Source organism: Anabrus simplex, chromosome 9 (assembly GCF_040414725.1).
Source record: "Anabrus simplex isolate iqAnaSimp1 chromosome 9, ASM4041472v1, whole genome shotgun sequence".
NCBI classification, from domain to species: Eukaryota; Metazoa; Arthropoda; class Insecta; order Orthoptera; family Tettigoniidae; genus Anabrus; species Anabrus simplex.
Genome location: NC_090273.1, coordinates 105820526 through 105834817, shown reverse-complemented (window position 1 = coordinate 105834817; position 14292 = coordinate 105820526). Strand labels below are relative to the sequence as shown.

The following is a 14292-nucleotide window of genomic DNA, read 5'->3' as shown; positions in this document are numbered from 1 at the left end:
ATTTGAACCCACTATCTCCCGGATGCGATCTCACAGATGTGCGCCCCTAACCACACAGCCTACTCACCTGGTGAGAATAGGGTGTTCATATGCTACTGTGCTCTTGAGAACCCACTGCTACTGGTTGCACGCAACGTCAAAGAACGCGGTGTAGAATTCATTTTTACAGGTCAGTAAATTTTGTGTGATTATATTGTTAAAAGTAGCCTATAACTCCAGTGCCTAATCTACCATCATTTTCTAGTTATAAGTTATAAACTTCATATTTTTTCTGTATTGTCCACCTTAATGGGCTTGTTAAATAGTAGAAAAGTCCCACCTTTACAATACAAGTTCAAAAATGTTTATTTTAAGCATTACAAATACTGTTTTGTTCCTTTTAAGAACAGCATCAGCTTGAACTCAATCATTGGTAATATTAAAAACAAGGTACCATTGTAGACGAAAATATACAAAGTTAAGATATTCTAAAATTAAACTTACGGTGATAAATTGAATGATTTAAAATACATTCCCATCATGTTAAAAGAACTTTTTAAAAATTGAAGATGTTTATTCATAGGAGCAAATGATGTAAGGTGTGGTGTGAAGAATATGATGTGATACATTGCACGTCTGACACAATTAGCAACAGGATCACAAGGACAAAAAGCAAGGAAACATTCCATTCACATTTAACATCTACATAACAGCTACTTATCATCACAAAATAACATACTTTCAATCCACCAACTGTCTACTTTAACTCTGCAGACAACAGCAACACTATGAAGGATGTTCTCACAAGACTTAACAGCCCCACATGTATACCACAATAAGTGTTAATGTGATAATTTCAAGACCATACAAACTCAAAATGTGAACCATTACAGTTCAATTTGACTAACAGAAAAAAAAAAAAAACCATATATATATATATATATAGCCTATATATATATATATATATATATAGCTCGCCATATTTTTAAAAACATCACATTTTAAAGTATCACCACACATAAGCATTACTCAAATACATTTATGCTAACAGACAAGGCAATAAATAGGTTGTTTTACATCAAAACCAAGCTTTCATGGCATAATTCACATGTCAACCAACAAATCACCATTTATCAAGAATTAAGATTTTTTAACCACAAGACCCACGCATTATTTTAATTTTAATTTGTTCAAATGACTGAACACATAATTTTATAATGTATCTTCCATAACAAGAAGGACAATTCTAATTGTTTCTAAAGATGAAACAATTTTAGTGAAATACCATTACTTTAATTAGTTCATGTGTATTAGTTTGTAAGTGTGTTTGTCAAATGCTGCTTACAATTCATGTATTTTGAGCTGAAGATGCTCCTGAAAGGGCCAAAACTCATACTCAAATATCAAATATTGATATTGTACTATATAGTACTAATTGGTGGAACGTTCTTTGTCATTTTTCTAAATCAGGAAGACCTAAGCAACCATGATGAGGTAGGCTCAAATAAAGCAGTTACACCTTTGTTGAAAAATACTGCAGATGTTAATACTGAACCAATTTATCCAGTAACTAATGTCTTGAATGAAAAACAGTCAGGTGTATCTGAGATCAGTTCCAAAGTATTAGGCTATCTATCTAAAATATTTATTCTATAAGATCCTGCTACTTGGAATATGGATTTGTCTGTTGTTGTTGTTGTTGTTGAGCATATTTTAGAAAATTCTGCCAAACAAGATTTAAATTCATATTTCAGGGTCCAAGCACATTTATAAATGAAGTAAAGCCCACTTTGTCAACTAATTTGTTTAAAGGCATGCTCATAAATGGGAAAACCGTACTTAGGAACTGGCTGCTGTATCCCATTCTACAGGGAAGCTATTTTGTATATCTTGTTGCTTCTTTCAAGAAAACATTAAGAAAACAATTTTACTCTTGGTTGAACAATTGGAAACACACCACTGAGTTGATCAAACAACAAAGTTTATAATTTTCATGTTCCATATTGATTACAATATAATACAATATATACTGATGAACTGCTTTGGAGCCAATTCAGAAATGTATTGCTTTTCTTGGAATGCCATATTTTATTCTGGGATCCAAGTCAGTAGATTTACTGGCATGTTAAGCAGTAAAAAAACAGCATTCCAGCATAACTTATAAACCAACAACACGTATTATTATTCATCATCATCATCAATGTCCCACTCCAGTCACCCGGGTGTGGTTCACAAGCCTCCTCCACTCCTTTCTGTCCTTCCACTTTTCTTGCTCCATTACTTCCACCACATCCAATCCAGCTTCTCTAATATCCTTCCATATCTAATCCATCCTTTTTCTTGGTCTTCCAATTGTTCTCTTTCCCTTAACTTCTCTTTCCAATTCCCTTCTTGCTACCCATTCCTTTCCTATTCTTTTTTACATCTTCAAACCATCTAAATCTTGCTTTCTGTATCTTCTGTACTAATGATTCTATATTTAGCTCTTTTCTGATTTTAATATTTTGAATGCTATCTCTTCGTGTCTTTTTAACCTATGTTCTTAAAAATTCCATTTCTGCTGCTTGGATCTTACTATCTTGTCTCTTATTAGTTAGGTACCAGTGTTTCTAGTCCATATGTTACAGTTGGTATGAAATACTGTTTATATAATGTTAATTTTATTCTCTTGGGTACTTTGTCATCCCATAAAAGCTCTCTGACTTGATGATAAAATGTTGTACCTTTACTTAGTCTATTATCAATTTCAGGGTTGATTTCATTACTTCCATTAACAGTGCTACCTAAATATGTAAATTGTTCCACATTCTCTAAGCCTTCTCCGTCTATGTTCACATGGCTTCTCTTTTTCTCTTTTCCACAGTGCATGGCTACAGTTTTCTTTTTACTAATTACCATTCCAAACTCCTTCAGATTTTCATTCCAAATGTCCAGTCTCCTTTGTACTTCCTTTTCTTCCTTTCCCCAAATCACCACATCATCTACAAATACCAAAGCATTCACTTCATTACTATTGATACTCTGTTTTACGTGCTTTATGATTTCATCCATCAATATAATAAACAATAATGGTGACAGTGCACTTCCTTACTTGAGACATTTTTTTGTATAAAATGTTTCATAGTCACCACTCCCCACTTGTACACTGCTTTAACTCTCATGATACAAAATTTTTATCTTGTTAATTAATGATTTTGGTACATACATTCCTTTTCAGTAAGCATTCCCATATATGTTTTCTCTTAACTGTATCATAAGCTTTCTCTAAATCCAAAAATCCAAAAATACAAAGATAATTTCCTTGTTCCTTTCTAGGTGTTTCTCCATTATTGTTCACACTGTAAATATCAAGTCTATTGTTGATCAATCAATCAATCAATCAATCAATCAATCAATCAATCAATCAATGGCAGTCGCCCAGGTGGCAGATTCCCTATCTGTTGTTTTCCTAGCCTTTTCTTAAATGATCGCAAAGAAATTGGAAAATTATCAAACATTTCCCTTGGTAAGTTATTCCAATCCCTAACTCCCCTTCCTATAAACAACTATTTGCCCCAATTTGTCCTTTTGAATTCCAACTTTATCTTCATATTGTGATCTTTCCTACTTTTAAAGACACCACTCAAAATTATTCGTCTACTGATGTCCTACCCACATGGGTATGGCAACAGAAATGAAGATGGAGAGAAACTATTGGACTTTTGTACCAGAAATAACTTGATAATAAAAAACACATGGTTTATGAAGAGGAATAGTCATAAGATCAGTTGATATAGTTAGGATGGACAGTATGGAACACTCTTCCATTTTGTAATAACAGACCGAGAATGGGGAAGATAAGTCATGAATACGAAGATAATCCCCAGTGAAAGTATGGAAGGTGATCATAGATTATTAATTGTGGAATTAAAACAAGTAAAAAACCCTAAAATTGTACTGAAGAAGAAACCAAAGATCAGGATTTGGGAATTGGAAGTAAAAGCTAAAAGGTATCAGAGGGATGAGAATAAGATAGAAAGGTTATATCATGGTCGGTCGGTCGGTCGGTCGGTCCAAAACATATCCCATTGTATCAGTTTGCACATGGGCATTCAGATCTTCCATTATCATGATCCCATCTCCAACAATATGTGTTTCCAGTTCATTGAGGAAATCTTCTTTTTCTTCCACTCTACATCCTGTATGTAGAGCATACACCTGTACTATCTTCAGTAGTTCCTTGTTTACATGTATGTGCATTATTATAATTCTTTCATTTACATTCTCAACTTCCGCTATTGGCTCAACATTCTGATTCACTATAAATCCCACTCCATTTCTTTTCTCTTTGCTGTTATCCATTCAGTACAAAGTGCACTCCTTTCTTAGTTTCTTCATTCCTTTCCCTTTCCATTTTACTTCACTTAATCCCTGGATGTCCAGTTTTTGTCTCTCCATTAGGTCAGTCAATTCAATTTTCCTTCCCATTCATTGTTAAAATATGTATTGTTCCAAATCGGGTTCTTTTCTCTGATCTTAACACTTGCACAAACATCAGCATTACCGTAATACTGTGCAACTGTAGCCAGAGACTTGTCAATTCCATTTCCATTTTTAAACTTCCATCCAAAGCTTGTATTATAGTTGAACGCAAATACAACGTTACTCATCTGCTGACCTGCTAAGCCTAATGCATCTGAGGATTTTCTTTTGGGGCTTACTCCCTTAGCCTTTGAAGATCCCTCTTCTCTGCAAGGCAGTGGTTTCCTCTTCTGATTTTCCCCAGAGAGGATGGGTTGCCTCATTCAACATCTTTGCCATTTGAAGGTCTCCTTCTCTGCCTTAGATGCTGTTAAGGTCTTCACCCATAACTCTGGGCATGGGTTCCACGTTATACCCCGTGAGACTGGGTCAATGCCGGAACTTAGCTCTCCTTCACACCAGACTACTGATGTGGAGGATACCCATCCCCGCAACATGGATGTGCCAGACAAGAATTACTCAAGTGAAGGACAGGGAAGGTGACCCTATCTCCCTTGAGCTGGATTAATGGTCGTGAATGATGCCACAACCAATTATTAAGATCTAATTTAACATCAAACCATGACGAATATAAGAACCAAGTGTGATGACTCAACTGTTATAGCGTGGTAGTTCGTGGACCCGCCACTGCGAGCACTGCAAACGTCGGTGTCCAACACGTACTTCAATAGACCGACAAACCATGTGTTGGAAAAGTGCGGGAGATGTTATTGTACGAGATATTTCAAGCCAACAAGTTGAATTTCCTTTGCTTTCAGTTCCTAAACTCAGTTCATTGTGTGTTGTGCACTTAAATCACGTGTGTTATGTGGCCTGATTAAATTAATAGTTCAACATGCCGTACGTTTTGTGCCTGGCTGTAAGTCAGGCTATGGTAGAGTAGTTAATGGTATAAAATTATTTTCACCACCGAAGGATAGAAATAAATTTGAAAAATGGGCCAGAGCTTTTCCACGAAAGGATACTGTGTTAACGCGTAATAGTAGAATTTGTCAAGTTCATTTCTCTGATGATTTGAGAGTAAAATCAGATAACTGTATAGTGAATGGTGAAAAAGTGGTTATGCCTCGTAAGAGATGGAAATTACGTCCAGGAGCAGTGCCTCACATTTTCCCTAATTTGCCGAAATACCTTTCAAGTGAGATTAAGTCGCGTGAAACTCCTAACAAGAAAGAAGAATCTAGACACCACTAGGAGGAGAAGAAAGACGGGAGTGTAGCAGCAAATAGAGAATTAAAAGGTCAGTCTAATATTGATCAAAATTTGGGTTATTCTAGTGTGCTTTCTGATGCTGAAAAGACAATATTATCGCTCAAAAGGCGCCTAAAAATGCTAATCGAAATTTAATTTGAGCTAGATCCAGTCCAAACTCAGCAAAATCGAGAATTAATTTATTGGAGAAGCAGGTTAGAAATACAGAGTTCGAAACTCTTCGATTGAGAAGTGCTTAGTGAACCATTTGGCTGGGTACGTTGTTAAGCACTCTTCTAAATTTATTGTGTTCGCCCTGTGCCCATTCTCTACGTGATAATAATCATAGTACATTTTCAGTTCTCTCCGAAATAAAAGACTACGGTTCAAGCCATAATGAAGTGTTTTTAACACGCCCTTCGAAAAGTATATGTGACATTCTTTTCCAGACCGAGAAAGTATTTAGTGAAAAACTGAACTCAAAATCGATGTGGAGCGAAATATTTTTTGATTTTATCGATTCTATAGACAAAATTTCAGTTGATCCTTCAGGTGCTGGCTGTTGTCTTCAACATGTTATGGATATAATCCCCAGACTTGTTTATCATTATCTGAAGTGCCGATTTTTCTTCAGAGTGAAAGAAATCCGGAGAGATTTACAATCTCGAACATCCGGGAAATTTTCACGCAAGCTTTCGAAAGTCCAGTAACCGACAAACTGAGATGGTAAATAGAGTATTACCTTTGAATAGTTCATGGGTGTTTTTTTAATATGCTGGGAGTTTTGTCATTTATGTATATATACACTCGAGTAACTTGTGCTTTTCGCAACATGTGATGAAAGTTGTAGCTCTTATTTCCGTGTATGATATTTTTCCATTGTTCTCTGCCGTGGCATTTTAATTGTAATCTCTCATTTTTAAAAATAAAAGACAGTGTATATACTGATCAGTTACGGAGTAATACGTTTCCTGTGTTACCATTCCTAAGACCAGCTGATAGGTATTGTGGAGCTACCAAACTCTAGCGCTGCCTGGTGGGGCGCGCCTGAACTCGATGAGTCATCTCACTTGGTTCTTATATTCGTCATGATCAAACTATTCTACCATAATGTTTTACCAATTGCAAGTGTTCAACAAATTATTTATAGAACTTCAAGACAGTGGTTTATATTTATTGAAGTATACCAAGAGATCATGAGAATTCTCAAGTGTTGTGTTACATCCTCAAGACAGTGACTTATTTTAGTGGATATTGAATAATAATCAGAACTATCTTCAAGTATTATGCTCTCTATTTTTATTATATATATGGCCAATTAGATTTTTTATGTGTTTTAAGACCTTATGACTGATGATGGCCTAATATCAACAGGCCAAAACTAGCACCATAACTAAAATAAATTGAAATACTCATTTTATATTGTATTGATTAGGTGGATTACCTCATTTATCTACAGTAAGTGATTAAACAACTCGAGCAGTCGCCTGACAGCCGGTGTAATATTCTGACTTCATTAACAATTTGTAGTATCTGAAGCCATCTCTTTTGAGTTTTAACTCAGTTAATTTATCACTATTAGGTTCTTCAGTCTGACAAAACTAATTTTGAGTACTGGTAATACATCAAAATCAAAATCTCTTTATTTGCAAATGAGGTGTCTACCTTGGTGGCAAATGGTACACTAAAATACATTATTGTCAAGCACTAAATTTTAAATTAACAAGAGAAGAAAATTTTTATTTTTTTCTAGAATACAATAATATACAATTTATGCTAACAATTTTTTTCTATTAAACAAACAGATCATCCTTAATAAATTTATATTGTTTACAAAATTCTACTTATAGTATCTTCTATACTTACAAACATAGTCAACTCATATACAGTATGTGGAATTACTTCAAATAATACTATGCAACTGGTATAAGATTAAAATTTACATTACCGTACATTTATTTACTTTCTTTTTTTTACCCATTTTGGAACCTAAGTAGCGTAACGACCTGCTGCGTCTTAACCAGAGCCCCCTTTTGCCTCCACTTTTCAGAGTTCCTGAAGGGCCTTCACAGCTACCGTAGCGGTCCCAGGGCACTCGAAGTCCCCACTGTACTTCACCCCTACTTTGGCTGTCCAAACCCCATGGACCAGGGGATGGAATTAATTTTTTTAACACACATGTTTTATTTACAATAGCCTGCACTGGTCGAATGCCCTCTAACATTTCATATATTTTCCCTGTTGCTGATTATTCTCTTCTTGAATACCTGTACAGATTTTGGAAAAGGATCAAACACTACTCCTGGTAAACTGTTCCACTCCTTCACGCCCTTCCCAATGAATGAAAATTTACCCCAGTCGCTTCTGCTAAAATTCCTTCTAATTTTATACTTGTGGTCAGTTCTGCCAATATAATTATTTTCCAACTGAAGCCTCTCACGGATTTCTCCCCATGCTTCTTCTCCTGTATAGGCTCTATATAATCCTATAAGTCTAGTTTTCTCCCTTCTCTTACTTAAAGTTTCCCACCCAAGTTCCTCTAACATTTCTGATACACTACTGTTTCCCCTGAAATCCCCTGTTAAAAATCTTGCTGCTTTCCTCTGCACACTATCTATTTCTTTTATTAGGTATTCTTGGTGAGGATCCCAAACACTGTTTGCATATTCCAATAATGGATGAACCATACTTAAGTAACTTTTTTCTTTTAATTCTTTGTTGCATCCTTTAAGTAGCCTCATTATGACATGTAACGACCTGTATGCTTTCCCAACAATGTCATCAACATGACCCTTCCAGTGCAAATTACTTTAAAATCTCACACCTAACTATTTGCACTTGCCATCTTTTGGGATAACTACCTCATCCAAAGTATATTCAAATTCAGTTTTAAAGCTCCTGTTTGTAAATGTTGTAACAGTTGATTTGCCTCCATTAACCTTCATATTATTTTCTTCAACCCACTGTTGGATACTTTCAAGGTCCCTTTGTAATTCTGAATAATCCTCAATGTTATTTATTTCCCTATAAACAATTATATCATCTGCATACAATCTTATTTCTGATGTTACATTGTTCCCTAAATCATTTGTGTATATTAAGAAAAGTAACGGACCGATTATACTACCCTGTGCGATTCCCTTCCAAACTTCCTCTTCCTGTGATATATTATTTCCTACTTTGACTTTCTGAACCCTTGAATTTAGAAATGTTCTTATCCAACGTATAACCCTTACGTCCAATCCTATTCCCTCCAATTTCTTTAATAATATTCCATGTTCCAATCTATCAAAGGCTTTGGAAAGATCCATGGCTATGCAATCTAACTGGCCTCCTGAATCCAACTGATCTGATATGTCCTGCTGAAATCCCACCAGTTGTGCCTCACAAGAAAATTTCTTTCTAAATCCATACTGGCTCCTCATGAACCAATTTTTATCATCACATATCCCTCTTATGTACTTTGATATTAAACTCTCCAGTATTTTACAAACTATACTGGTCAGGCTGATTGGTCTGTAGTTCTCTGGTTTCCTTTTATCACCCATTCCTTTATAAATTGGTATTATTATAGATTCCTTCCATTCTTTTGGTATTACACTATTATTTATGACATAGTCAAAGATAAATTTTAAATAAGGCACTATGTACCACCCCATTGTCTTTAATACCTCCCCAGTAATTTGATCACTTCCTGCTGCTTTTCCTTGCTGAAGCAGTTGAATTTCTCAGAAAATATCTTCATTTGTGAATGAGAAGCTTCTTGTTTCCCTATGTGTCTCTCCCTCTATATCTTATGTTACTGTTTCCAACTCCTGACAATCTTTTACAAAATCTCTGAATTCCCTACTAAATAGATTTGCTTTCTCAGTATCTGTTGAATAGTGTTCACCCCCTTCTCCCACCATTGTAGGAATTTGGATTCCTTTTCCTTTTTGATTCCTAATATATGAATACATCTTTTTCCATTTCCCTTGTGGTCATTACCCTCTTGAAGTATGCCATTCATATATTTCTCTTTTGCTTCCTTTTTCACTCTATTCAGTTCCCTAATTAGCTGCTTTCTAGTTTCTCTATTCTCCCTACCCTCTTTGATTTTCCTGTTTACTATTCTACATTTTCTTTTTAATTTCCTTATTTCCCTTGTATAATAAACAGGGCCTGAGGTCATTTTACCCTTCTTAACAGGTATGAATCTCTTCTCTCCTTCCCAAATGATTCCTTTAAATTTAGCCCAAAGTGTATCCACATTACTCCCTTCACTTATCCAACAACTGAATTGTGATTTAAGGTAAGTCCCAAATTCATCAACTTTAGTTGTTCTGTATAATTTCTTGTCTTGTGTGACCCTCTTATTAAGCATTTTTGGTACAAGTCCTACATTCGTTATTACAGCCCTATGGTCACCTATTCCTTCAATTACCTCAGTTTTATCAACAATTTCCCATGGTTTAACCAAGAATACATCTAGCAAGTTGTTGAGACGAGTCGGTTCTTGTACTACTTGTGTAAATCCTCCCTCCCAAATTAACTTATTTGCCAGTTTCTGTTCATGGGCTTCACTTGCAGCTCCATTCCATTCAACTTCAGGCAAGTTTAGATCTCCCCCAATGATTACCATATCATTATTATTGTTTTTATGAGTATAATCTATTATTTTCTCAAATATTTCCATGTCTCTTTCCTCTCTTCCAGGCCTGTATGTTCCTATAATTCCCACCTCCTTCATATTATCACAAACTAATTTTATCCCTAATATTTCATCCCTTTCATCGGTAAACCATTCATGTGAACAATAAGTTCCCTTCACCAGAATAAACACCCCCCCCACCCTTTTTATCTCCTCGGTCTCTACGATAGACTGTATACCCTTCTGGAAATACTTCTCTATTACCCACTCCTTCTCTCAACCATGATTCTACTCCTATCACCACATCAGTCTCATAAGATTCCATCAATGTACTGAATTTTATTTGTTTATTTACTACACTCTGACAGTTTTTTAAGAGCAATCTCAGACCCCCTTCCTCCCTAAAACTTGACTGTTGTAATTGGGTAACATTTGACTCATGAGTTGAAAACGACCCTTGAATCCAGATCTTTGTACATAGATCTTGATTTAAGGATCTGTATATGCCAATTTAGTGGTATGGGTTTTCTTAAGTGCATATTAGTTTGCAAATCTCTGTTGATAATTGTAGCAATTTGTCTACAGAGAGTTGCTTTTCCATTACCATTCAGATGTAACCCATGCCTAGTGAACATTTGCCTGCCAAGACCTAAAGTATCTACTACATAGACATTTCTAAAACTCTTACTTAATCTCTTAATTTTGATATTTACATCATGTACAGCTTTGTTCACACACGAGTCTTCTATAAGATCATACCTGGGTGGCACATTAACTACAATTACTTTTGAATCAGGTAGTTTCGAAATCTTACCTCTGAGGGTCGTAATTAGTTCCTCACCTTCATTTGCAGCAATGTCATTTGTACCACTCACAATCACCACGTAGTTGTCCTTCTCTACCACTACTATACTATAAACTACTATACTACACTACTACACTACACTACACTACTATAAACTACTATAAACTACTATAAACTACCTCAAATAGCTTACCTATCAGGATATTTGTTGAAAGTGGAATTCTCATATGTATTCCTTTCATTCCAATACGGTACATTTAACAATATTGATGATGCTTTAAAAAAATATAAAAATATAAAATATAAAATAATTCACAAACAAACTGAACAGTAAGAAGCAATAAAGAAACAAACAAAAGAGAAAGACTTCTCCAATAATGAGGGTTTGAATACATTACTATTTTCTGTGAAACATAAAGAATTTTGTTTTGTTCTCTTGACACAGGAGAAGTCCAAAATCTTATATCATGTCTACAATTACGGGCTGTGAAAGCATCAACCTAAACTTTTTTTTTTTGCCTACTAGGGACCACGAGACTTGTCTTAACTCTTGGCTATGGTCTTCTGCTTTTTCTTGGCCCAATATGCTTTTGTATTATTATTATTATTATTATTATTATTATTAGCCAGGCTGAGTGGCACAGATGGTTAAGGAGCTGGCTTTCTGAGCCCAAGTTGACAGTTTCGATCCTAGCTCAGTCCGGTGGTATCTGAAAGTGTTCAAATACGTCAGCCCCGTGTCGGTAGATTAAAGAATTCCCACGGGACAAAATTCCGGGACTTTGGCGTCTCCAAAAACCATAAAAGCAGTTAGTGGGATGTAAAACAAATAACATAAAAAATTATTTTATCAGCAAATTGATCTTGTAATTGGCTATCACTTTCTTTTGTAGGTTAAAATAAACTTTTTGTCTCATTTTCGTAAATACACGTAGCTGCAGACGTGATGCTATACTTCGTTTCATATACGCAGGCCTATAACACATGGCATAGCATTACTTTTCTAAAGTAAGGGCTGCATTTTAGCCCCGTATATTGGCCTGCATGCCGAAAACGTGAGGGGTGTATAGAATGTATTTATATTTGCCATATATGGCACAGCTATCAACATCCTGTTCCTGTCCAAAAGGACAAAAGGAAATGTTTTCCGTTTTGCTTTACGTCACACGCGTGCCGATAATTGTTCGTAAACACATTTGTACTCACCTTACACGGGTGATCACCGGACAAACAACCATGACATTAGTGTCTGTTCCTATGACACAGAGGGATTCTTTGTAAACACCAATGTAGGCCTACATAACCAGTTTGTGTGCTTATTGTGATTCATTCTACTACTCTGACCTTCGTCCAGGTGGATTGTGTTAATCATAACAGATCCCTTGCCCTTGCTACTGGAAGGACGCACAGCCCAATATTATAGTCGGTCTTGCACAGCCACTGCCTTCGTGATATACAGGCCGCACTGTAGCGCTAATGACGTCACGCTTTGGGTGGAAGTTGGGGGCGATACGCATCCGCTCCGCTTGAATAACACACTCGTTTAAGTTACTTAAGAAACTGTTAACCCCTTATAAAACCAAAAACTATTCATAAATATTTGTTAGTTCTGACATACAATGCATATCCTTCCCAGTAACGTTCTATTTCGCGGGTATATCCGTTCGTTTCCGTGAGTACCGTATATACAGGCTAACACTTTCAGATATATTTTTGCGATTTCTTTTCATTTTCTAGTCAACTAGAACATTCACACTGATAGAAAATATGCAGAAAATTACCAATACATGCGTAAATAATTTCTGTACCACCAATCCAGTACCTACAAGAAAAATTACAAGCTAACCTCCAACAATAACAAAACATTTACTGTCACTGTCATGAAATTCAGTTATTGTTTTTAAAAGTGGATTTTAAACAGCAAATAATGCCTATACAATTATTTTCAAATTCAATTTTCATGGTATAACCCTGTTCCATTGCCTATGATATGAAGTTTCATAGGAAAAATCTCAGCATTGTTCTTTCACAATACATTTCTACCTAAAATGGTACAATGCATAAATTGGACTTGAAATTTCAGATACACTGAATTCAAATAAGCCGTAGGTCTGATGACAAAAAAATATATCTGATGTTACCCATGTTTTTGACATAATAAGAAATTTTAACTCACCACCTGGACGAGACACTCTTATTTCCCTCAGGGATTAGTCTTCAGAATAGTGGTTGTACATACAACTGTGTGGTGATTAACTATTAATTTTTCCCTAGGAATAGCCTCATTCTGCAACCTCTTTCTTCATCAGAAGGAAACACAAATACTGGAGTGTAGATATTCTTAACCTATAGCCTCACATGAATACACGCTCACCCTAAGTTTTCTTCACTAATTGATGACTTTTCACTTAATTATGCAGTCGATAACGACTAAGTCTGATATATATCTGAGTAAACATGCGGCCAACGTTAAAAATTCCAATAAAACAGCGAAGAATTCACATGTAACTCAACTAACTCACGTGCTAAACTCCCCCCCTAACGATCAGCTGATTGCTTCCCCGCACTTGCTACAGTACGGTCTGTACTTCACGAAGGCAGTGCCTCTTGCTTTAAGCATTCTAGTCACGTGGTGCTGTGTGTCGATTTCTTCTTGACTGTTCTCTAGTGTTTTTCACTAAAGTGCGACAACTCACGTAAAACAGTCTGTGAATTATGGCGACAAAAATTATACGGCAAAACACCGTGAAATGTCTTTTTGAGAGAGGAAACAGGCCGACAGCGTGGGAAGTTCACAACTCGATACTGACTTTCTTGAAGCTGACGCAAGACCAGATGAAGATTATCCAACTAGACAACCTCGAAACTGCAGCTTATATTATGGTAATATCATCTGTACCATACTTTCTGAAAGACTGATTGACAAAATACTAGGGTTCTCACAGGATTACGTTAACTGACGGTCCGGTGGGAAAGGTAGGCATTCATGTAGCAGATACAATACTGAAAAGAGTGCGAGTGTTAAATCAAATTAAATGTACTCCCAGAAGTGCCAACTGATTCCATCAAGACGGCCAACTCGCCCGGTGGATATGAAAAAAAGGCCGGTCCTACCGAGTGCGGTGACGGATCTTCAGTAGATATTTATGGTTTTGATTGTTACCAT

General features: G+C 35.9%; 1 protein-coding gene across 1 annotated transcript in view; it reads left to right on the top strand.

Annotated features, from left to right (window-relative positions):
- The window catches only part of LOC136880889 (medium-chain acyl-CoA ligase ACSF2, mitochondrial), a 196648-nt gene that overhangs the window by 73034 nt on the left and 109322 nt on the right, over positions 1 to 14292 (top strand). The window contains exon 12 of the mRNA XM_068229164.1: positions 4805 to 4979. Coding sequence (XP_068085265.1) covers positions 4805 to 4979 — 175 coding nt within the window. The remainder of the gene's footprint in view (positions 1 to 4804; positions 4980 to 14292) is intronic.